We start from the raw sequence: 26,235 nt of genomic DNA, 5'->3' as shown, positions 1-26,235 counted from the left end.
ACCATTCACCCGGGAATCTATTGTGAAAATTATTCAACCTGTACAAGGGTAAAACTAAACAAGAAAAGAAGGAAGAAACCCCTGCATTATATAAATAGACAAGACAGCGAAGGCGATCAAAGAAAAAAAGAGCTGCCAAAATCATCTCCAATCAATGTTTGAGAAAAGACCCAGCCTGGCCAAGTTTCAGCGTGCCACCTGCCTCAGGGGTCTGAAAACATATAAATATATATATATACGTATATTTTAAAAACTACATATATGAAAAATAGCTAAAACAATTACAATCAATTTAGACAAAAATAAGTTTTAAAAACAACAATTGAAAGGTCAAAAATTATATACTTTTTCCATCAGACAACAATAATTAGAAAAAGAAAGATAAAAGGCAAATATTTACCTCAGTAAAACAGTTGGAGGACAATTATGTAGTGATCAATGATCATTCCAATACAAAAACATATAAAGAATTAGGGATTTTTTACTAAGCCGCGGTAGTATTTTTAGTTCACAGTAGAAATTAGCTAGTGGTAAACGCCAAGATGCCCATAGGAATATAATGGGCATCTCAGTGTTTACTGCCAGATGATTTCTACTGCGAGCTAAAAAAGCTACCGCAGCTTAGTAAACGACCCCCTTACTGAAAAGTCTCAAAATGTATATTATAAATTTCTTAAACAAGTAGTAGTATATTTTAAAAAGGTCAAAATAGTGCAATAATTATACATGAAATCATGCAGTCCTGCTGGGTTCACCAAAATTTCAGGGTACTGTCAAGGATTAAAGAGCTCTGCCGACCTTTGAGTATCTAAAAAAATCTTTAAAAACAAATTCTTATTAAAAAAAATTGTACGCTAATGCAGCAACTCGATTGAAAGCATAATTATATATAGAATCAAGTGGATGGGTGTCAATATATTTATCTTAACTTATCACAAAGAAAATAACCCATGGTGTAGTAGCAAAAAAGTGGCACACATATTTGACATACAATTGAATACAAGAGCACCACAGACTGCTATGCTATTGATATAAAGATAACTTATTGCCTTTTTAAACTAATTGCTCTATAAACCATAATAAAATCCACAGGGCTATATTAGATTTCCAAATTGGCATGTGGCCATTAGGCGTGAGCCTTTGACGACAGCTATTTAGTAGGCAAAAAGAGCTAACACGCTAATCATTTGGCATGTGGCAATGTAGCTGCGCTAACTGATTACTGCTGGACACGTCTACTCTTCAACCCCCCGCCCCCAAACATGCCCCCAGCACTAAAAAATAATGCAGATGTCTGAACTACTGAATGGCGCGAGCGTGCCCTGCAGTCGTACATTTTGGCTCACGGGAAGCAGGTGTTTGTGTTTACCTCTGCTTAGTAAAAAAAGGACTTCATTGATTGGTGATGATTTTGGCAGCTCTTCTTTCCTTTGATCACCTTCACTGTTTTTGTCCAAGGTAAAAACTATGCATAGGGACCAAACACATGTGAGTTTTTACCTGCATGAAAAATAATCAGAGGAGACAACAATATGCCCAGATTTGCATTTTCACATAGAAAGTAGCTGCAAATCTCTTCAGACACTTTGTACAAATTGCTTTGAGGGGAACAAGTCCACTGCAAAAACTATGTACAGACCTTGCAGATATACAGTGGGGGAAATAAGTATTTGATCCCTTGCTGATTTTGTAAGTTTGCCCACTGACAAAGACATGAGCAGCCCATAATTGAAGGGTAGGTTATTGGTAACAGTGAGAGATAGCACATCACAAATTAAATCCGGAAAATCACATTGTGGAAAGTATATGAATTTATTTGCATTCTGCAGAGGGAAATAAGTATTTAATCCCTCTGGCAAACAAGACCTAATACTTGGTGGCAAAACCCTTGTTGGCAAGCACAGCGGTCAGATGTCTTCTGTAGTTGATGATGAGGTTTGCACACATGTCAGGAGGAATTTTGGTCCACTCCTCTTTGCAGATCATCTCTAAATCATTAAGAGTTCTGGGCTGTCGCTTGGCAACTCGCAGCTTCAGCTCCCTCCATAAGTTTTCAATGGGATTAAGGTCTGGTGACTGGCTAGGCCACTCCATGACCCTAATGTGCTTCTTCCTGAGCCACTCCTTTGTTGCCTTGGCTATATGTTTTGGGTCATTGTCGTGCTGGAAGACCCAGCCACGACCCATTTTTAAGGCCCTGGCGGAGGGAAGGAGGTTGTCACTCAGAATTGTACGGTACATGGCCCCATCCATTCTCCCATTGATGCGGTGAAGTAGTCCTGTGCCCTTAGCAGAGAAACACCCCCAAAACATAACATTTCCACCTCCATGCTTGACAGTGGGGACGGTGTTCTTTGGGTCATAGGCAGCATTTCTCTTCCTCCAAACACGGCGAGTTGAGTTCATGCCAAAGAGCTCAATTTTTGTCTCATCTGACCACAGCACCTTCTCCCAATCACTCTCGGCATCATCCAGGTGTTCACTGGCAAACTTCAGACGGGCCGTCACATGTGCCTTCCGGAGCAGGGGGACCTTGCGGGCACTGCAGGATTGCAATCCGTTATGTCGTAATGTGTTACCAATGGTTTTCGTGGTGACAGTGGTTCCAGCTGCCTTGAGATCATTGACAAGTTCCCCCCTTGTAGTTGTAGGCTGATTTCTAACCTTCCTCATGATCAAGGATACCCCACGAGGTGAGATTTTGCGTGGAGCCCCAGATCTTTGTCGATTGACAGTCATTTTGTACTTCTTCCATTTTCTTACTATGGCACCAACAGTTGTCTCCTTCTCGCCCAGCGTCTTACTGATGGTTTTGTAGCCCATTCCAGCCTTGTGCAGGTGTATGATCTTGTCCCTGACATCCTTAGACAGCTCCTTGCTCTTGGCCATTTTGTAGAGGTTAGAGTCTGACTGATTCACTGAGTCTGTGGACAGGTGTCTTTCATACAGGTGACCATTGCCGACAGCTGTCTGTCATGCAGGTAACGAGTTGATTTGGAGCATCTACCTGGTCTGTAGGGGCCAGATCTCTTACTGGTTGGTGGGGGATCAAATACTTATTTCCCTCTGCAGAATGCAAATAAATTCATATACTTTCCACAATGTGATTTTCCGGATTTAATTTGTGATGTGCTATCTCTCACTGTTACCAATAACCTACCCTTCAATTATGGGCTGCTCATGTCTTTGTCAGTGGGCAAACTTACAAAATCAGCAAGGGATCAAATATTTATTTCCCCCACTGTACATAGTCTTGAAAATTGCCCCACCATGTGGATAGAACCAATTACATCCTGTCTGTATTAATAAAACCAGATGTGGCACTCAAAAGGACAAAATGAGCTCAAGCAGTAATTCTGCATCACCAGCCATATGCTGAATCTAAATGCATCGCCCTCGTGGAGCATTGACATTGGCAATTAATTGTGTTCTTGTCTTTTCATTTCAACACTGATACTCTCCTTTGACTTTTCTTCAGCACTGATGAACAGGACTCATGCTTGAGAATGCATTTGCTCACACAAGAATGGTCTATCTTTTACAACCAGTTCTCTCTTTCTCTGTGCAGTTGGGCTTCTCTATTCACATCCCAAGGACTGTTCTCAGGCTCTCTTAAATGGAGAAACAGCCTCTGGTGTCTACACCATTTATTTGGATGGGAACAAATCTGATCCCTTGGATGTTTACTGTGACATGAATGTCGATGGAGGTGGTTGGATTGTGAGTACTCAAGATCTCTGTAACATTCTAAGCTTCACTTCTATATTAAATGGAGCAGATAGGAACATAGGAGTCAGCTCTGTGGGTGCTGTGGGTATTTGATTACCCCCAATATTGGCCAAACTCCTTGAGTGTGTCCAGGGAGGGGATAATTTCCATTGGGTTTAGCACCCCCAAGCATTTGAAAAGTTGGCTTCTATGAATAGGAAGCCATGTTCTCCTCTTGCCTCAGAGCAAATACCAGTACTTCATTTACCAGCTATTCCACTGCATTCTTCTTGTAAGAAAACTCTTAAGGAAAACTGAAAAGATTATTGTAGATGGACTTAAGTCCATAGGAATAATGAGGAACCCGTTAGGATTTTGAAAACATGCTCTTATAAGCAAAAATTTGTTATAACAAGAATTCTTAAACCACATGTTATTGGAGTTCATGGTCCTGAGACATTATACTGCAACTTTAAGCTTATAGTCCTCAATGTATATAGGAAACAGCAAAAAGAGATATAGATGTCAGAAAGATCAAGGATAATTAGGAATATTGACGGGTAAGAACCTAGAGCAGCAGTTCTCAAACGGTGCACCTAGAGCATATTAATTAATGTGTCCAAAATATGAAGGCCTCTGTGCTGGAGGAAAGCTGGAGCAAGGACTGTTAGGCACAGCTAAAAGCTAACTCATAATGTGAATGAATACTAAAGGGTCAAAAGGACATCTATCAAAATACAATGTTAGAGAAAGGTTTGCTAAAGGTAAGGTGAGGAATCATAACAGTTGAATACATGTTAAAGTACTTGCAGTTCGAGCTAGTACCCATGATTCTCAGGGTCATCAAATTTTAACCTTTCGATATTTCTGCCCTATAGGTGTTTCTGAGAAGAGTAGATGGGAAGGAAAACTTCTACAGGAACTGGAGGTCCTACATTGCTAGCTTTGGAGAACTGAAAGGAGAATTCTGGATAGGTATTTTAGCAGATCTCCATTGTGTCCTTTCATTTTACATTGCTCGCCAACATTTTTACCAGCCACTGTGAACTGATTTAGCCCTGGATTTTTAGTACTATGCCATATCCGGCTATTGTCATCAAACTTTTGGGTCTTGGGCAGCCCCTAGAAGTTATCTGATATTCAATGGCAATACCCAGATAGCTACTTGGTTAACTTAGAACAGCCTTTTTTGTTGTTGTAAGTTAACTGGATAGGAACACGGCTGTCTGCCCAGATTTGCAGCAACACTATTAGGGTAAGTGCCGCAAAAAAATGCAGGTTAGACCCAGTGAGATAGAATTATCTGAGTAGAGCCCTTCCTACCCGGATACTTCCTTCTGAATAAGGAACCCCTAGTGTCTGCTTGACTAAATGATACACACAAATACGCTATAATATGTTGCATTTTGCAATAGTGCACATTATTTCATTTTGTGCATACTGATTCATTTTGGTGCATGTTAAAATGTACTAAAATGTAACAACATGAAACAAACAAAAAAACATGGACTGAAACAAAACAAATGAAAAACTGGAATAAAATAAAATATTTCTGGCTACACATCCCCTAGAAGGGGTAATGACAAATAGTTTAGGTTTATATAAAACTTTATATTGACCAGCAGCATTTAACATAGACAAGTTTGTTTATTTGGATTTACAGAAAGTCCCCAAAGGAGACATTACCTAACCTGGTCCCCAAGAACTCTAACTAATTTGCTTTCACCATAACCACAGTATATATATTCATGGGATCCAATCACACATATTTAGGAGTAAATTCAAGAAAGGGTGCCTAAGGTAAGGTGCCCTGATAGAACATTCTAGGCGTGAATTCTATCACATTATAGAATACAAGCATAAATGTCAATTTACGCAGGCACCTTTAGGCACGAGCACTTCCATGAGCTCAATGACTGACATAAGTACGAGCTCTTAAGTGATCTCAGTTACCCCTGAGATAGTATTCTATAACCTGCATTTCCCATGATCCACTCATGCCTTTCCCATGTCCACGCCCCCCCCCCCCCCCCTGAAGTTGCGCACAATTGATCGTGGGCACTCAAGCTGTAATACCATTTCAGGGCAGTTATGCAAGTAGCTGCCAATTGATGCCAATTAGCACCAATTAAGGCCATTTATGGTTCATTAACATCTCTCCTCACAGTGGCATATTTATACTAGCAGGCAGATGATCAAAAGCCCCGCGCTGTTCCAAACAGCGCTCTAAAATAGCGCTGGAACAGCACGGGGCGCTATTAGATCTATGATCAGAGATAATGCATGCAAATTTAAGCAGCGCAATTATCTCTGATTATGGGGTAGAAGTGCGGGAGAATTGTGCCTGAGCATGCGCTCAGCACAATCCTTCTGCACTTGTTTGGCAGGGCTGGAGACCAATGAAAAGAGAAGGACGCCCATCTTTAAATCGGAAGATAGATGTCCTCAACTGCCCTGTTGCAGGGATAGCCAAATTTCAAGGGGAGGGGGGGTGGTGTTGAAGGTATAGCGACGGGGCAGTTGAGGATGTCCAAAATTTGGACGTTTCTGCAATGGGCAGTTAAGGACGTCCAAAATTGGATGTTTCTATGAGAAAGACGTCTTTCTCATAGAAACATCCAATTTTGGACATCCTTAACTGCCCATTGCAGAAATGTCCAAATTTTGGACGTTCTGAATTGCCCCATCACAGAAACGTCCAAATTTTGGACGTCCTCAACTGCCCTTGCTGGCAGGTTTGCTTAAGGGGGGAATGGGGGCCTGTCAGCATGCAAATGCATGCTGGACAGGGCTCAACATTCCTCCCCAATGATCTGCAAACCCTAACGCCAGCTTGGAGCTGGTGTAGGGTTTGTCGCGGCCAGTGACCCAATCTTTGGCATGCTGGATGTTGATCATTGGGGATCAATGCATTAAGCGCTTATTAGCATTCATTTGCAGACTGCTTGAGCTAAGAGCCCTGTTTAGCATGCATTTGCATGCTACTTGCGCTAAGAGCCCTCAAGCGTGTTGTTTCACGCGCTTGAGGGCTCTGATCATGGGGCGGTAGCAAATGCTGGTGCTAGTATGGCGCTAACAGCCTCTAGCACCGGCATTTGCTTTTGATCATCTGCCTGTAGGTGTGTGTGTTTCGTATGCACCCCCTGTCAGACCCAACCCCTCACCCCCTGCCATACCTTAAAATTGTCTCTGCTGCAGTCTTCGCCCAGGCAGTGGCATGACACTGAGTGATAAATTCTATAACTGTATCTGGACAAGTCACTTAACCATCCATTGCCCCAGGTACACAAAACTTAGATTGTGAGCCCTCTATGGACGGAGAAAGTACTTGCATATAATGTATACGGCATTGCATACATCTAGTAGTGCTATATAAATTAGTAGTAGTAGTTAAGCCCAAAGATATGCACACAGTGTTAAACATACTCACTTACACCAGGTTAATGGCAGTCATGAGTGCACCTAAGGGCAAAAGATTGGGCATGTAACTTAGAGTATTCTGGGGGTCATGCCCAGGTTGTGCTCATGCACTGAACAATTGTATACCCCCTTGCAGTGACATGCTAATTCACTTATGCGCTATTTTACACATAATGGGTTAGATTCTATATATCTCACTTTGATTTCCATGTAGAAATCAAAGCGTATTCTATAAAGTATGCTTTAATTTAGGCATACATTATAGAATACTCTGAGTGCTGCTCTGTGCAACTAAATTTAGTTGCAGTCAGTTACGCCAACTAAAACTTGGTGTAAATCCCAACACCTAAATTAGGCACGGACCGGGTGTATTCTATAACAATAAGCATAGATTTTAGAAATGCCCATGACCCACCCATTCCACTCCCATAACCACACCCACTTTTCAACTATGTAGCTTAGAATTTACACGCACCGTGTTACAGAATATGCTTAGCAAGTACTGCGCATAAATTCAAATTAATGCCAATTAGTGCTGATAATTGCTCGTTAACATCTAATTATCAGCACTGATTACTTTGCTAACTAATTAAGTTATGCACATTGATATGGAATACGCTTCAATATCTGCATGGAAATTGAAGGCGATATATTTGAGGAAATGCACATATGCAACTAAGTGCCAGTTATCTCAGCACTTGTGTGTGTAATTATAGAATTGCCCTTTATGTATGCCTGATAGAAGGATGAAGAAAAGGAGTGGTGAGAACCTCTGTAGATGTGCAGTAATATATTATATGATGCTCATTAATCGTGGAGAAAAGCTGCGGGATGATTTTAGGTAATTTTTAACTTTCCCAGGTCACACACTATTAAAATTATATCTCATTTGATATTACCTGCTGGTAGTTCTGATGGGTAAAACTGAAGATCCCAGGATCTATGCTAATCATCTTTCTATTTGCCAATCATATCTAGTTAGTATTAATAGAGGAACAAGGCACTTACTGGCAAAGCAAAACATTCTGCTCTTTAAGGGGCCCTTAAGCTGCGGTTAAAGGGGCCCTGTGCTAGCGGCGGTGACCATTTTTGCCACGGTCCCTTTTACTGCAGGCGGGTAAAAATAGCCAAAAATGAAATGGCTGTGTGGTAAGTTCACACTTGCCACACGTCCACTTCAGGGGGAAGCACTTACGCTGTCCAATTACTGTCGGGTAACCCCCTGCGGAAATATTTTTTCAATATTTCTACTAGCACCAGAAATGGCGTGCAGTGTGAGTGGAACTACCGCCAGCACCCACGTTGAGCCGGTGGTAGTTCCGGGTTCCCGTGCGGCAACCCTTTAGTAAAAAGTCCCCTAAATATATTATGATTCTTTATTTCTCTGTCAGCAGACACTTAGAAAATGGCAATAAAGAAGTCAAGATGGCGATTCCTTGCTCCTCCATCAATGATTTCAATGAGAAATAAAGACATGACAACTTTTTAGAAAGTGGTTCATAAACTAATTTCACAAACTCACACAGAATCTATCATTTTGTTGAATCAGTTTAAGAACCTTATATTAAAAAAAAAAAAACAAGAAACAACTGGAAGCAAAATCCTTCATGCATTCACTCAAGACCTGCATAAACCTCTTCTAGATTTGTACAAAGCAGTGGGTTTTTCATGGCATCTGCAGATTTTTATTATATTGAACCAGCCTACAGTCTACCTGGTTCAAGACTACCTCACACAAGCTTGCTTTTGCACAATGAAAAGTATGGCCATATTGTTAATGTTCATTTTTTGAGCTAGCTTTAGGGATGTTCTATAATTCATTAACAGAAGGTTTCAGCAGAATATAAAATGTTGTTGATAGACAATTATATTTCATTATCATCTCAAGGATATTAAGAGCCAATATGTAATCCCAAGAGTAAAAATCTGACGGTGCACATGTCCTTCTTCTCCTCTATGTGTCAGGCCTGGAGAATCTTCACAAGATCACTAACCATGGCCAGTATGAGCTTCGTGTTGATCTTAGAGATGGCAATGATTCTGCCTCTGCAACCTATGATACCTTCATTGTTGGAGATGCTAAGTCCCGCTACAAGCTTAAGGTGGACGGATACAGTGGCACAGCAGGTGAGCGTAACAGTATTACATAACCAAGCTAAGTAGGAAAACCATGAGCATAGGCGGTTGGTGGCCCAACTGTTTGGGGAGGCTAAAGGGGGCGGGGCCATGGGTGGAGCTTAAATCCATAATTGTCTGATAACACAGAAAAAAAAATAAATAAATATAAAAGTCACAATTAATACCTTTTATTAAATTTAGATATTAGATATGTATCATATGTCAAAGAATAAAGTGGTTGCTCAAAGCATATACTAACCACAATCGCTCAACTGCAAAACACTGTGCACAACTTTGTGCAAAAACACACTCGGAACCTTACGGTACCATAAATATTACACTGGGCAGAACTTAATACATCAATATACCACCCATATGGAAGATGCAGACCGTCAACAATATGAAACAAGGGATCATAATATCACAATTCTCATGTAGATCCACAAAATATCCTAATTCATGTTTAATGTGGGCTAAAATGCCATAAATAAGTAAATAAATATAAACTTTTAATGTTGAGCACCTGATTCTCAAAGTGGACATATTCCAAACGCTATAATGAAAATAAAATGAGCTTTTCTACCTTTGTTGTCTGGTTACTTTGTTTTTCTGATAATGCTGGTCCAGTATCCGATTCTGCTGCTATCTGTCCTCTTAACTCCGTTTCCAGGGCTTCCTTTCCATTTATTTCTTTACTTTCTGCCTTTCTTCTTCATTTCTTGTCCTACATCCGTAAGTAAAAGCTGGGTCCTCCGCAGACTTGACTGTCCAGTGGATCCAGCTTCTGCCTATTTTCTTCATCCATGTGCAGTTTTTCTCTCTTCCTTTTCCCTCATCTCATCTCCTTCCTCACTCTCCCCTCCCCTCCATCCATGTCCAGCATTTCTTCTCTCTCCCTTCCCTCTCCTCCATCCATGTCCAGCAACTCTCCTCTCCCCTGCCCCCCTCCAGCCATCCACACCCACGCAGCGATTCTCTCCTCTCCCTTACCCCCTCCAGCCATCCACACCCACCCAATGATTCTCTCCTCTCCCCTGCCCCCCTCCAGCCATCCACACCCACCCAGCGATTCTCTCCTCTCCCCTGCCCCCCTCCAGCCATCCACACCCACCCAGCGACTCTCTTTGCTCCCCTGCCTCCATCACAGCAGCTGCAGTGAAAGCCCGTCTCTAGCCTTGTAAGCCTTCCCTTCATTTCCGTCAGTGTCCCGCCCTCGCGGACAGAGGAAATGACGTCAGAAGAAGGCGAGACACTGATGGGAACGAAGGGAAGGCTTACAAGTGAAATATTCAGATCCTTTTCTCAATAGAGAAACCTCAAACTTGTAAATTTCCACCAATCTCTTTTCACATATTTTCTCATTTACCACATAATCAGGCACTCTTTTATAATTTCAGTCAACTTAGATCAAACAACAATTCTTTCTTTCCTTTCTTACACATGGAGCTCAAACATGCAGATCTTGTCTCAGTCAAATCTCTCTATTACCAGGCAGATTTTCTAACAGGAGCTGCTCATCCAATCAGAGAGCTCTATTTGAATGCAGATTAACATACACTCTAATTGGAATTTTTAGTCAAAAATACTAGATAGACCCTTCGTTTTTGGATCAAACTTCACATTTTTGATCAGAGCCATGCCCTAACATTAAGGCTGTAAATATTTCCACGTTATATATATATTACTGGGGATAAATATTTAAGCTAGAAGAACAGATCCCAAAACTATATCACAAAAAACGTTCTTCCTTTAAAATATTTAATTTCTTTTATTACAATACATATATCATATAAAACAACTTATGCTATGCAAGTTCTGGAACTCGCCCAGTCACACCCTTCACTTCACCACCCATTCACATAAACCTTGTGTGGACACATTTCTATATATCCACAAACTGTGTACATGCTCCCCAATTGTTGTTTCTTCAATTTCAAATCTTCCACTTGTGTCTTAGATATTGTCCTTAAAGGTTCAAATTATAGTCCTTGTAAATCATGAAAATCTTCCAAATCACATCAAACAGGAGCACAATGTTCACTCCAGCACTCTTCTTGGAGTAGTGTTATTTCAGCAGAGTGAATCAGTGCAGTGTGTCAAGGGCTTCCTGGAATTTACATTCTGTTTCCAGACTTTAAGCACCTTCTAACTCTTCACACCTTCTCTCTTTTGTTCCTCCATGGGAGACCGCATTTCAAACACTCCTTCTTCAGGAGGAACATTTCCCTTAGGAATCATGAGTCCAGCACAGGACCCTCTGTGAGCGTCTCAGTTTTAACCAATTCTGTCTTCAACACTTGCTAGTTTCTATAGACTGACTAAGGCTGAGAATGCTGTAAAGTGACTTTTCGTAGGATGGAGGATGTATAGCCTTCATTTTGTAGCAGTGTCTCCAGGCTAAAGTCCTTGAAGATCCAACAGAGAATTCTTCAAAGAGTCATCTATGTTAGATGCTTGGCAAGGAGAAATTACACTGGGATCCTCATAATCAATGGGAAGGGGGTTAAAGCTGTCCAATGTAACAGCACTGGGATTAACGTAAATGTAGAAACAAAGTCTGAATTTGTAATATGAAATTTGTCAACTTCTGTTACTTAAGAGAAAAGAAAGTTGTGACTCTGTCACAAACTCATCATGAGATGAGATCAAAACAATAGCTTTTTGCTGCCCCCAAATATCCATCTCACAAGCTTTTAATTATGACATGATTATAAGACATGTGCTAGCTAGCTGGCTAATAACAAGATTGCTCCAAATCAGAACAGACAAAATGGAGGCTTTCACCAAAAGATAAGAACATATGAACATAAGAATAGCCATACTGGGTCAGATCAATGGTCCATCTAGCCCAGTATCCTGTTTCCAACAGTGGCCAATCCAGGTTGCAAGTACCTTGCAGAAACCCAAACAGTTTAGGGTGTTCAAGTTTCATGTCAGTACTGATCCTGCTATTTTTGGGATAAGCAGCATGAAATGTATTGTACTGTTTTGGGATCTTGCCAGGTACTTATGACCTGGATTGGCCACTGTTGGAAACAGGATACTGGGCTTGATGGACCTTCGGTCTATCCCAGTATGGCAACACTTATGTACTTACGGAATAGCTTTGCACTATAGGGAGTCTTTTTACAAATCCGGAACTACCACCAGCCCAATGCAGGTGCCTGCAGTAGTTCCACCCCCAGCATGCAGCATTTCCATCACTAGTGGAAATATTTGAATAATATTTCTGCAGAGGGTTACCCCGTGGTATTCATTACCGTTGGGTTAGCGTACGAGCTCTTACTGCCACCTCAGTGCTCTTCCCTCCCCCCCTCCCGCATGGCCATGTGGTAAGTGCAGTCTTACCGCATGGCCATTTCTTTTTTCAACCTTTTTACCCACTGCAGTACAAAGGGCTTCAGCGTGTGGCAAAAACGGCCGTTGCCGCTAGCACAGAGCCCTGCAGCTTAGTAAAAAGGCCCCTAAGAGATCCAATGGCCTCTTTCTTAGTGCACATCTGATGCTTCCATGTCATTTTAAAGACATTTTCTTGGATTATTAATAAATTACTACACAATTATTTCTTTAAGAATATTTGTGTTCATATTTTGGAGAATTTTCTGTGTTTTGCCATATTAGCACTAATCCTTTTTTCTGAAAAGAAACCCAAACAGTAGCAAACAGTAGTTTTAGGTGTGTTATTTAGCAGTTTTATTTCCTACAATAATTGCTCTCAAAACACAAATTCTCACATCAGCCAGGTCTGTGCACACTACAGACTTGTTGACTTTCCTGTAGGCACAGCATGTCCTCATTTCAGAGCCTGCTACCTAAATTTCAGTTGCAGTTCCTGTTCCTGTGTTTATATAGAAACAAAATAGGGTGCTTAGTGTTTAAGCTTACAAGAAGAGAATTACTGAAAACTTTCAACTCCTCAGCCTCCTCACTTCCACAGTTTAGCTGTCTCTGGACCTTTGAGCAGACAAAAGGTAAAGTTTGATCTTGATGCTCAAAGCTAACCAGGCTTGCAACATTTCATTTACACTGGTTTTAGCCAGTTTAACATGCATAATATTGTTCGCATAATGCACAAAAGGTTTCGGCCCTGCTTTTACCCTTCACAAAAGTGGTGATTGAACATTCTATGCAAATGAGTTTGAAGTACTAAATTATGATGTAAATGAGGCCACTAGGGATTCCCTCCAATGCTCAGAGAAATGGTTTAAAACAAATCCCCCGAGTAGGCCTTAGGTTGAGTGTGCAGATTTACAGAGGAGTCCCTGGGAGTAGAGGGAAGGATAGGGGCAGCTGGTCTTTGCTTAATCTCAGGGGTCCCCCTGCCGATCTCTAGTTCCTGATACAGGAGATTGTGGATACCAAAAAGCTGTAGCTCTGAGTACAGCTCTGCAGTTTCTGCAACTTGCCTCTGGTGTCATCTCCAGTGTTATATTTTGTTTTGTTTTTTACTTGCAAGTTTTTACATTTTTGTTGTCTGGTTTACTTTCTGCCCAGGGTTTCTGCTCCAGAGGCCACAGCCATTCCCTCTTGACTGGGCATGTACACATAAGCTGTGCCTACGACACAGCTCTTGTAGGCATGCACCAGGCATATTCCTCCCCTGTTTAACTTCCAATGCTCAACACTAATAGTGTGCATATATTTTTTCATATTGTTAGTGTTGAGCATTAGGCAATAACTTTTCTTTGGTGTTCAGGCTGGTGTTTTCTGGCACTGTTCCCTACAGTGCCAGAGTTTTGAGCATCTGGCCTCTTTCACCTTCTCAGCCTTCCCAGATGGTCTGCAGTCTGGGTTTTTAAACTTTGTGATTGGCCCTGCTCTGTACCTGGCTGAAGCCCAAAGCCCTGTGCAAGAACCCAATAAGACTGTGGTTTGACTCCAGTCAATACGTTTTTCTTGCAGAATTTTCCCCTGTCCATTGCAGGACCAGCATGGGGTACCCTATATTCTGAAACATATTCATATATGGCCTATAAAGCAGATAGCTTTCTAAAGCCACAGGCATCTGCAAACAATTCATGTGTTTCATGTAATAAATGTACGTACATTGTGTCCCTCTTGAAAGAAGTACAAGAACTAAGAGAAAAAGTGGTAAGACTAAGAAAAATCTAGGACAACCAGAAATTTGACCCGGAGACGCAGGTCAAAACATTGAGGACTTCCAGCAAAGGGAGAGAAGATCTTGGGCAGACAGAGCACAGCTGGAAGCAGGTCACCAAGTCCCACAAGATCAATCCTCCAACCCCACCTTCTATTCAGCTAAAGAATTGGTTCACAGCTCTGGAGGTAGAAGAGCAAGAAACATCTAAAAAACAGGATGAAACAATGACCAAAAATTCTATCACAGCTGGACAATTGGCCCAAAGAAAGTGAAAGGTAGTGGTGGTTGGAGATTTGCTTCTTGGGGGTACCGAAGAGGGGAAGGGAAATGGGACTTGACATACTGCCTTTCTGAGGTGTTTTTTTTTTTTTTTTTTTTTGCAACTACATCCAAAGCAGTTTACATATATGCAGGTACTTATTTTGTACCAGGGGCAATGGAGGGTTAACTGACTTACCCAGAGTCACAAGGAACTGCAGTGGGAATTGAACTCAGTCCCCCAGGATCAAAGTCCACTGCACTAACCACTAGGCTACTCCTGCCAGCCAGATATGTTGTTCAAAGAGGTGTGCTGTCTGCCTGGTGCCAAGATTCGCAATATTGTGGAAAGAGTGCCTAGATTCATCAAGCCTATGGACCAAGCTCCTATGCTACTCATCCATGTTGGTACAAATGATACAGCTAAGTATCCTACTGAACATATCATATGAGACTTTGTAGCTTTGGGTCAGAGGGTGAAGCATCTAAGTGCGCAGGCGGTGTTCTCATCGATCCTCCCTGTTGAAGGTAAAGGTAGAATGAGAGAATCTCGCATCTTAGAGATAAATATGTGGCTGCGTGATTGGTGCCGATGAGAGTGCTTTGGTTTCGTAGACCGTGGGATGATTTTCCAAGAGGTACTGAGCGGTGATGATGTCCAGCTATCAAGGAAGAGAAGGAGTGTCTTCAGCAACAGGCTGGCTAAAGTACTAAAGAGGGCTTTAAACTAAAATTGATGGGGATGAGTATAAAATACCACAAAGCCATAATTAACCCAAAGGAAGGTAGGACATCTAATGCCTCTATAGAAGTGAATAAAAAAGAGTAAAATCTGGAGTGCCTTGAATACCAATGCCGTAGTATGGGAAACAAACTTCTAGATCTTGAGGCTACAATGATGGAAGTGGACTTGGATTTAGTGGTGGTCACAGAGATGTGGTTCACGGAGAACCATGACTGGGATGTTGCTATACCTGGCTATAATCTATTCAGGAAGGACAGAGTAGGAAAAAAGGGTGGAGGTGTGGCATTATATGCTAAGAATGATATCCAAGTGACAGAACTGCAGGATAAGTGGGGTATGGAAGAAGCGCTGTGGGTTAAACTGGAAAGAGGGAAAGGAAAATGTATCTATTGAAGTGATATACAGACCACCCTCACAGTCGCAGGATAGCTAGGAAAGGGGAAGTACTACTGATAGGTGACTTCAATATGCCGGATGTTGATTGGGGTGTCCCGACTGCGGGGTCGTCTAGAAGCAAAGAGATCTTAGATTCCCTACAGGAAGAATTGTTCCAGCAGTGGGTAACGGAACCGACGCGGGATGGAGCTATTCTGGACCTGGTGCTTACGAATGGAGAGTACGTTTCTGACGTCAAGGTGGCGGACCATTTGGCATCTAGTGATCATCGTATGGTATGGTTCAATATTAAAACAGAAGAGAGGGCTCATTCGAGATTGAAGGTCCTGGATTTCAAAGGAACTAACTTTGCTGAGATGGGGGAATTTCTCAAGGAACAGTTAGCGGGATGGGAACAGCTGAAGGATGTAGAACAGCAATGAACAAGATTGAAAGGGGCTATATTAAAGGCAACTAACCTTTACATTAGAAAATTACATAAAAATAAGAGGAAAAGAAGGCCTCTCTGGTACTCGAATGTAGTAGCTGAAAAGATAAGGAAAAGGAGGCTAGCCTTTGCACGTTATAAGATGACTTAGAAAGATGAAGACAGGAGAGAATACCTAAATAAGCGAAGAGAAGCTGGAAAAGCTATCAGGAAAGCGAAGCGGCAAATGGAGGAAAAGATAGCTAATACAGTAAAATTGGGGGACAAAACCTTTTTCAGATATGTAAGTGACAAGAGGAAGTGCCATAATAGCATTGTGAGTCTCAAAGCTGAGGGAGAGAAATATGTTGAAGATGATAAGGATAAAGCTGAACTACTTAACGATTATTTCAGCTCTGTGTTCATGAATGAAAGACCGGGGGTAGGGCTGCAGAAAACAAAGGCTAAAGGGGATGGATGTATGGTAGACCAAGACCCGTTTACAGAGAACTGTGTTCGTGAGGAGCTTGCCAAACTAAAAGTAGATGGGGCCTGATGGAGCCTGATGGGATACACCCGAGGGTGCTTAAGGAACTTGGAGAAGTTCTGTCGGCTCCGCTGACTGACCTCTTCAATGCTTCCTTAGAAACTGGAGTGGTCCCAGTGGACTGGAGAAAGGCGGATGTGGTTCCTTTACACAAGAGTGGAAGTAAGGAGGAGGTTGGGAATTACAGACCTGTCAGTATGACCTCGGTGGTGAGTAAGCTAATGGAAAAGCTTCTAAAGAGGAGTATTGTGAGATTTCTTGAACTGCATGGAATGCGGGACCTGAGGCAGCATGGCTTCACTAGTGGCAGGTCGTGTCAGATGAATCTGTCTTCTTCGACTGGGTGACCAAACAGTTGGATGTGGGAGGGACGCTTGATGTGGTATACTTGGATTTCAGCAAAGCCTTTGACACGGTTCCGCACAGGCGACTGTTAAATAAATTGAGTGCCCTCAGTATGGGACCTAGAGTAACAGATTGGGTTAAAAATTGGTTGAATGGTAGGAGACAAAGGGTAGTGGTAAATGGAGCTTGCTCTGAAGAAAAGGATGTCGTCAGTGGAGTACCGCAGGGATCGGTCCTAGTGCCAGCTCTTTTCAACGTCTTTGTGAGCGATATTGCGGAAGGGCTGTCTGGTAAGGTTTGTCTCTTTGCAGATGATACTAAACTCTGCAACAGGGTGGACACCCTGGAGCATGTGAATGACATGAGGAAGGACCTAGCGAAGCTAGAGGAATGGACCGATATTTGGCAACTAAGGTTTAATCCCAAAAAATACAGGGTCATGCATTTGGGTCGCAAAAATCCGAGGGAATGGTACAGTATAGGGGGTGAAGTGCTTCAGTGTGCGAAGGAAGAGTGGGACTTGGGGGGGTGACGGCCAAAGCCAGAAGGATGCTTGGGTGCATAAAGAGAGGCATGAACAGCAGGAAAATAGGAGGTGATAGTGCCATTGTATAAGTCTCTGGTGGTGCTCCACTTGGAGTACTGTGTGCAGTTCTGGAGACCGCACCTACAGAAAGATATAAACAGGATGGAGTTGGTCCAGAGGGTGGCTACGAAATTAGTAAACGGCCTTGAATGCTAAAAATTATAGGGACAGATTTATGAACTTCAACATGTATACACTGGAAGAGAGGAGGGAGAGAGGAGACATGATAGAAACGTTTAAATATCTCAAGAGCATTTATGTACAGGAAGAGAGCCTTTTTCAAATGAAGGAGAGCTCTGGAATGAGAGGGCATATGACAAAGTTAAGAGGGAATAGGCTTAGGAGTAACCTAAGGAAGTATTATTTCACAGAAAGGGTGATGGAGGTGTGGAATGGCCTCCCGGTGGAGGTGGTAGAGTCTAAAACTGTTCCAGAATTTTAAAAGGCATGGGATAAGCATGTGGGATAGCTTAGGAACAGGTAGAATTAGAGGTTACAGAGGATGGGCAGACTGGATGGGTCATATGGCCTTTATCTGTCATCATGTTTCTATGTTTCTATGAAGCAGATGGGATATCTCTGTGCATGCGATTTAAAGGGGAGAGAAGAAGTAGCTTAGTGTTTAGAGTGTTAGTTTCCTTCTTTTAATAAGGAAATCTGCACACTGTACATTAGACATAAGGGATGTTTTTTCCAATTCAGCATTAGGCAAGAAGTAAGCTCAACTATTGATTCCAGGCACTATCCAAGAGTAAGGTAGCTGCGGTACTGAATCACTTCAGGTTAGTGACCCCCCATGATAAATTAAAATTGCAGTCAAATGTCATATTTTATCACAGATTAGTAGCTTCCCCCCTTATATTTTTTATATTAGGTTGTCCCGTAATGGTTATTTTCGGAGGCGTGCTAGGTGGGTCACCAGGGGAGCAGCTACTCCCCAAATGGACTTCCAATGTCACTGACGCATTTTTGAGACATGACCCTTCACGTTTAAATTAAGGGCTGGCGGCAGTCCACTATCTGCTCCCCCGCGCCCTCAACCTGGCTATGCTTCTGGTTACTTTTCCTGTTTATATCACCAAAATTCTGGTCTGAATCTGGTTTCTTCTTTCGGGGGCAATATCTCCAAGTGGGTTAGTTTTGTGCATACCATGACAGTAATGAGCTTCACTCCTAAGCCAGGGTATATGGAGTATGATTCAAGTCTCTCAAATTTACTTCTAATGCTCACTTTAGAATTTGAATTTTTATTTATAAATTGCCTTTATCCAAGGTGGTAATACAAAAAGTAAAGGTCTCCATGAACAATTCAAACAAACAGTAATCAATATTTCTGCTAGCTCCAGAAATGGTGGACACTGGAGGTGGAACTACCACTGGCACCTGCGTTGGGCCAGTGGTAGTTCTGGGTTGCCATGTTGCAACCCTTTCGTAAAAGGTCTCCTTAGACTTACAAAATTCCATAGTAACCTATGGAACTTTATAAGTCTAAGTGCTTTGAAAATGAGCCCTGTGGTGTCTCATGTTTTTCTGAAAAGAGGTAAACTGTGGATCATTCTTTAAGCACAGGGTAAGCTTGTATTTTAGTACTTGCATCCAGGGCCGGCCCTAGGGTTTCTAGCGCCCTCCTGCAGTCTATTAGTCGGCGCCCCTACCCATCCAGGGGCGGGATCACTATGGCTCCGCCCCCACAGTAGACACACCCATTTTACCAGCCATGGCATCATTGAAAATATTTCACCAGTATAGAAGAAAAATAACTTAGCACACAGACCAGGAATTAGGAGAACAGACAGTCTTGCCAACTCTGAAAAACAATGTATTATCAAAATTTCAGAATCTAACAAACAGATCCCTATTCAGACACTTGGCCTTGCAGTCACACATGTAGAACAGAGATAGCCCCTCCTCAAATTCTTCAAAAATTAACCTGAAATCCTAAGAAGTTAGACTCTGCGTGCAGCACAATAGCCTTCCCATTCCCTATAGTCTCTCTTCCTCAGCCTTCTCCCTTCATACCCAACCCTCTTTTTCTCTCCCCCCCCCCCCCACCAGCATCTATGCCCAGCATTCCTCCATCTCCCTGTTCCCTCCTCTACATCCTCTCATACAGCATAATTCCTCCCCACCCCCGCTCCCTCACTCCCATTCATCCCCTCATCCATTCCCATTCCCACCCAGGCTCCCTCACTCCCATTCATCCTCTCATCCATCCCCATTCCTCCCCCCAAGCCCACTCTACTACTACTACTACTACTACTACTACTACTTAACATGTCTATAGCGCTACTAGGCACACGCAGCGCTTTACATTTGCACATGAAGAGACAGTCCCTGCTCAAACAAGCTTACAATCTAGATAGGACAAACAGACTAGCACAACTAACAAGACTAACACCTCTAGTAATCTAATTAGGACAACTAGAAATGCTTACATTCAACTGGTCAGACTAACACCATCGAGCACAGCTTAGGATCTAGCTAGGACAGACTTAATCCGCATAAACTAACATATTCTACAATCTCAGTTGGACAAACTAACAGGAGTTACTGAAGTGGGAATGAGAGATAGGAGATTGGTGATGGTTAGGAATTGAAAGCAGCCATCTAGCCCTCCTGTCCTGTGAGTTGCTGTGTTGGGGGGGGGGGGGGGTGGAAAAGGGTGGGTCAGGTGCAGCACTAAACAGCAGTCTCTGACAAAACAAGGGTCCAGGCTCTGCTGTGCTGTCTCTGAGCCCTCTCTGGGCTGGATTCCAGCTCCTGAAAGACTCTCAATCCCAATGTGTTGAAGGGGTGGCTGCAGAGAATACTATGCTGCTGCTTAGCTCCTGAGCTCAGCCAGGCATAGTGAGTGCCTGTGCTGGAGCCTCCTCAGGGTTTCCTTCTTGCCCTGAAGCCGCTTGTCACCAGAGGGGGGGGGGGGGGGCAGGAGGCAGAGGTTAGCTGAGCTCCCACAAGTTATTTCAGAGCCAGATTCAGTTGGAGCAGTGAGGGCCTCTGATAAACACAAGGAGGATATTTCTCTGCTTGGGAGGGGAGAGGGGACAGGACAGAGAGCTGACAGTTCACACTTTGGAGCCAGACTGAGATGAGCAGCAGAGATTAGATACTGAAAAATAAAAGCCTCAGCAGAGCTTGCTTGCTTGCAAAGCGGCGCCCTTGAAGGCACGCGCCCCCCCTGCTGTGCTTACCCTGCTTACCGGGTTGGACCGGCCCTGCTTGCATCCTGCCAAAGAGAATTTCCTTCTGGATTTTATAAGATGTTACAAGAATAAGCAACTTATCAATGTGTGCTTGAAGATGCTTTTTAAACTTTCCTTTTGTAGGTGACTCCATGACCTACCACAGTGGGTATCCTTTCTCCACCTTTGACAAGGACAATGACTCTGCTGTCACCAACTGTGCCCTGTCTTATAAAGGAGCCTTCTGGTATAGGAACTGCCACAGAGTCAACTTGATGGGAAGATATGGTGAAAACAAGCACAGTCAGGTGAGCTACAGCTAGTTTCCTCCTTCTAAAGTCAATGGAATGAAGCAATGATACAGAGAATCTAAAGAGATCTTTTACTAAGTTGTGGCACCATTTTTAGCTCACGGTAGAAATCAGCTGGCTGTAAATGCCGAGATGCCCATTATATTCCTATGGCCTAATAAAAGACCCCTAAATATCTTAAAATGCCTCTGCTCCTAACCACAAAAGAATGTAGAAACTCTGGATGCCATCACTCTACCTTTGTCTTAGTCACCCATAATCTTAGGAAGAACTAGTACTGGAAATGTTCCAATGCCAGTATCTTTCTGTACAATAGTCTCACCAACATTCTGTGACATTAAGGGGACAATTTTCAAATCAGCCTGCCCTGGTATAAAGCCTGTGGATACTTTGCACTTGCAACCTTTGTACAGATTTTCAAAGGGAAAGCATACCTATTGCTTTACCTTTGAAAATTGCTTAGGTTACAACTGCCTGTGAAATTTGGACCTACTTTTAGAGTGGGCTATACCTGGAGAGAAATAACTTGTGCAAATTTGAGAATGTAATGTAAACTCACTTCAGCACTTCTCAACCTGGTCCTTGGGGCACACTGAGCCAATCAGATTTTTAACATATTCACAATGAACATACATGAGAGAAATTTGCATGCACTGCCTTCTCAGTCTGCAAATCTCTTTCATGTGTCTTCATTGTGGATATCCTGAAAACTTGACTGGCTGGGTATGCCCTGAGAACTAGATTGAGAAGCCTACTTTTAACCCAGCAAAAATTGTGCATGCCGTGGAATCACATGGTTACTTTTAGCCAAGTTAGGGTCCATATTAGATTCCACCAATGAAAAGGATTTAGGTGATATCATGAACAATACATTGAAATCTTCTGATCAGTGTGGTGGCCAAAAAAAGCAAATAGATTGTAGAATGTTAGGAATTATTGGGAAAGGAATAGAAAATAAAACAAAAAGGTGAGACCACACCTTAAGTTTTGTGTGCAATTCTTGTTGCATCTCAAAAAAAGATAGTGGAACTGAAAAAGGTAGAGGGAAGGGCAACCAAAATGATTAAGGGCATAGAAAGACTCTCATTTGAGATAAGATTAAAGAGGTTAGGACTCTTAAGCTTGGAGAAGAGGCATCTAAGGGGAGAAATGACTGAATCTATAAAATCCTGAATGGAGTGGAATGGGTAAATGTGAATCCGTTGTTTACTCCTTCAAAAAAATGCAAAGTTTAGTGGACACTCTATAAAATTACAGTACATGGTAGCATGTTTAAAACAAACAGGAGAAAATATATATTTTTTCATTTAATATATAGTTAAGTTCTGAAACCCTTTGCTGGAGCAAGTGGTAAAAGCAGCTAGTGTAGCTGGGTTTAAAAAAGGTTTGTACAAATTCCTGGAGGAAAAGTCCATAAACTGTAATTAAGATAGAACTGAGGAAAAGCCACTGCTTATCCTTGGAATTGGAATTAAGTTGCATAGAATCTTACTTCTTTTTGGGACTCTGCCAGGTATTTGTGATCTGGACTGACCACTGTTGGAAACAGGATACTTGGCTAGATAGACCCTTGCTCTTACCCAGTAGGGCAACTTATATTCTTATGTTCCATTGAACCCAGCATCATTTCTCTCACCGTGGCCGTTCCCAGTCACAAATACCTGGCAAATCCCAAAATGTAGATCTATTTCCCATAACTCATCATTTTCAGGAATGAGCAATGGTTTTCATCAGCCTACCTTTTTATAATGTTTATGGGCTTTTCTTCCAGGAACTTGTCCAACCTTCTTTTGACATATTCTACAGCTTAATTATAAGCTGTATGGAATGATATATTTTCAATCTGCTGGTCATTAGTTTTAACATGTGTCCTCTTACTTATGCATTATTTAAAAGGTTCAACAATCATTCCCTATTTAACCATTCCTCCCCACTCATGATTTTATAAGCTTCTCTCATATTTCCAAGCTGAAAAGCTCTAATCTGTTTAGCCTTTCATCATAAGGGAGGTGTTCCATTCCCTTTATTATTTTTGTTGACCTTCTCTGAAATGTTTCTTGTTCTACTACAAAGGCTTTTCCAGAATTGTCCCCATTTTTTGCTAGAAATCACAGGATGTGTCTCGAGTCAAACATAGGTTTTAATCTATTTTCATAACTTGTTGGGCAGACTGGATGGACCATGTGGGTCTTTATCTGCCAACATTTACTGTCACTAAGGGGCCTTTTTACATAGTGGCGGTAAGTCCAGCACGGCTTACCACTCGCTCTTCCAGGACTACCGCTGGAAATCGGCAGTAGTCCTGCCCCAAGCGCGCGCCATTTCTGGGGGGAAAAGAAAACCCCCAGAAATGGCTTGCACGGCGGTAACCCGGCAGTAATTGGGCAATGCCACGCGCTGCCAGGTTACCGCCAGGTTATTGCAGGAGCCCTTATCATCACCTCAATGGTTGGCGGTAGGGGCTCCCCATCACATGGCCATACGGTAAGAGTTCTCTTACCGTATGGCCATGTGTGCCTGGGGTCTTTTTACCCACTGCGGTAAAAAGGGCCCTGGTGCATGGGAAGAACAGTCTCTGCTGCTAGCGCAGGCCCTGTTCCCCACATCTTGGTAAAATGACCCCTAAGTTACTGTGTAACTTCACACTTTCCCAGCCTTTGATGAGTAATTTCTTTGTTACCAATAATGTTCCTTTCAGTATGTGGGGGCGGGGATAAATTCAAAGCCACTTTAGCCTCACATTTGTGTTCTGTTTGGAGTTCTTGCACTGACCCCCCTTCTCTTTTATCCCTTGCAGGGCATTAACTGGTTCCATTGGAAGGGCCAAGAACACTCCATCCAGTTTGCTGAAATGAAGCTGAGACCTGCCAGCTTCCGAAACTTGGAAGGGAGACGAAGGAGATCATAAGTCTAGAAATGGGCAGAGAGGGAGAAGGGAGCAGGAAAAAGTACTGAGGAACCATTGGTGTGAAACTTACCAAAGTATCAACATCAGCAACCCAACTAAAGTTCCTCATTCAGCCTAAACAAAAGCCTTATTAAATCACAGCGTCTTAACTTCAAGAGAGCAGCTCTTAACTGTCTGCAGTCACATTTACACCAAAGACAACTCAACTTTCTGAAGGCTTCCATTACAGAAACTTCCGTCATGCATTTTTCTCTTGAGTGGCTAAAAGGGTGGGATGAGGGAAGGGGGAAAGGGGTGGAGATGTTACAGTGGTAGTTTGTTTTAGAACCAGCCATATTTTAAATGAAAATTGTATTATTCTTATTGGCATATGTAAAGATTGGGTCTGAAGCTTTTTATTTGTATATTAATGAACAAAAATAAATGGGGAGAGGCTACAGCTTGAACACTCAGTAATAGAATATAATAATAATAATATTAAGCTAAATGTCCCACAGAGGGTTGTGCTCTCCGAAACACAGAAGGACAGTAGCTGATTGTAACTTTTGTTTTTAAAAGCACAATTTGTTTTTTTATTTAAATTCTTGTATTCCTCTTGCATTGAATTTGTGCACAATCTAACCAAGGACAATAATAAGGTTTTTAAGTAGCTGTTTCCAGTACTGGGGGAAGCATAAATAGGTGGATGGGGGGAGGGATGGATTTGGATTTACCTGTAAGTATTCTGAAAGTACAAAAATAAAGAAGCATGACAGGTGGAATAATTATGAACAAAGGCTCTCCACTTGTATGTTAATTTCTTTTTGTTTAGCTAAGTGGGGGTCTTTTACTAAGCCGCAATAGTGTTTTTAGCTTGTGGTGGAAATTAGCTGACGGTAAACACCAAAACGCCCATTATATTCTTACGGGCGTCTCAGCGCTTACCACCAGCTGATTTCTACCACGAGCTAGAAACACTACCACGGCTTAGTAAAAGACCCCCTGTGAGCTCTAAGAACCTTCTGAAAAAAATCACTAGCTAAGCAAAACACAGCTACAAAACCTTGAACTGCTCCTAGACCACTGAAAGACCTATATAAAAGAAAGGGATTTTTTAACAAAATACAAAGAAACAAAAACAAACAAACCTGAATGATGCCTTTTTGTAATTCCTGTGTATCATTCTCTTTAAACAAAAGAAATAAAAGATCTTCTGTTTTAAAGTTGTTGTCTTCTTTCATCTCCCTTTGGAAAAGAAAGCATCTTCAAAGGTGAGGGATGTGCACCTTCTGCTTTCACATGGGAGACAGCAGAGGTGCATGTGCAAATAGAGAGCTTTCGGCGTATGTGTTAATAGCTACGCCACCACATGAAAGAAGGGAAAGGAGTTTGGATTTAGCTTATGCCTTGTCTTCAGTAGGAGCTCAAAATGAGTTACATTCAGGTGCAGTAGGTACAGGGTTGCCAATTTAGTGGTTTTCCTGTGCAATTGGATGAGGTTTTTTTTGCTGGCCACAGGCATATTCCAGCAGTCGTGGGTTGCGATTGTTTGAGCCGGTTTGGTTTTGGGGGGCAGCTGCTGCTGGTTCCTCCTTCCCGCTCTCTCTACTGTCACTCTATTGGTCAAATTTGTAGCCAGAATAAGGCTTAGTTCCAAATTTGACCAATAGGAGGGCGAGGTGTGTGATGATGTCATCAGCTGATGTCTCATAACACTCTGGAGGAGTAGCGAGGAAGAGAGCAGCAGCACACAGCAGTAGCAGCAAGTCACATTGTGGAGGATGGGTGCCTGCCCCTCCCCCTCCTGTTCCTCAGATAGCCTGTTGGGCAGCTTGGGATGTCTATGGGCTACTTTGGGGTGCAGGTTGGGCTGGCAAATTTTTTCCCCATCTGGTAACCCTGAGTAGGTATTTTCCCATCCTCAGAAGACTTACAATCTAAAGTTTGTACCTGAGGGAATGGAGAATTGAGGCCCCAATGCTCAGAAGCAAATGTGGGCACTAAAGACCATTAGCGCTAGACTAGCATCCACATTTGTTACCACCTCATGCTCGGAGAGCTCTAGCATGGGGAACAATGAGTGCGTCCAAGGATAGCACAAGGGGCATGCAAATTTAGTCAAATTAAGTAATTACTCATTCCCTCCCAATGCTCAGAAGAAGAACACCACACAAACCCAAGCCACCTTACCATCGCAGAAATAATGCCATCTCGGAGCAGGCATT

General features: G+C 42.4%; 1 protein-coding gene across 4 annotated transcripts in view; it reads left to right on the top strand.

Annotated features, from left to right (window-relative positions):
• TNC (tenascin C) overlaps positions 1–25,233 on the top strand; it is a 222,745-nt gene extending 197,512 nt beyond the window's left edge. For all 4 annotated transcript variants that reach the window (XM_030207149.1, XM_030207147.1, XM_030207146.1 and 1 more), the window contains 5 exons: positions 3,569–3,720; positions 4,587–4,683; positions 9,094–9,255; positions 20,957–21,120; positions 23,921–25,233. In XM_030207149.1, coding sequence (XP_030063009.1) covers positions 3,569–3,720; positions 4,587–4,683; positions 9,094–9,255; positions 20,957–21,120; positions 23,921–24,031 — 686 coding nt within the window. In that variant the 3' untranslated portion in view covers positions 24,032–25,233. The remainder of the gene's footprint in view (positions 1–3,568; positions 3,721–4,586; positions 4,684–9,093; positions 9,256–20,956; positions 21,121–23,920) is intronic.
• Positions 25,234–26,235: the final 1,002 nt, after the last annotated feature.

Source organism: Microcaecilia unicolor, chromosome 6 (genome assembly GCF_901765095.1).
Source record: "Microcaecilia unicolor chromosome 6, aMicUni1.1, whole genome shotgun sequence".
Classification (NCBI taxonomy): domain Eukaryota; kingdom Metazoa; phylum Chordata; class Amphibia; order Gymnophiona; family Siphonopidae; genus Microcaecilia; species Microcaecilia unicolor.
The sequence above is the reverse complement of the archived record's forward strand: the minus strand, read 5'-3'. Positions and strand labels throughout refer to the sequence as shown.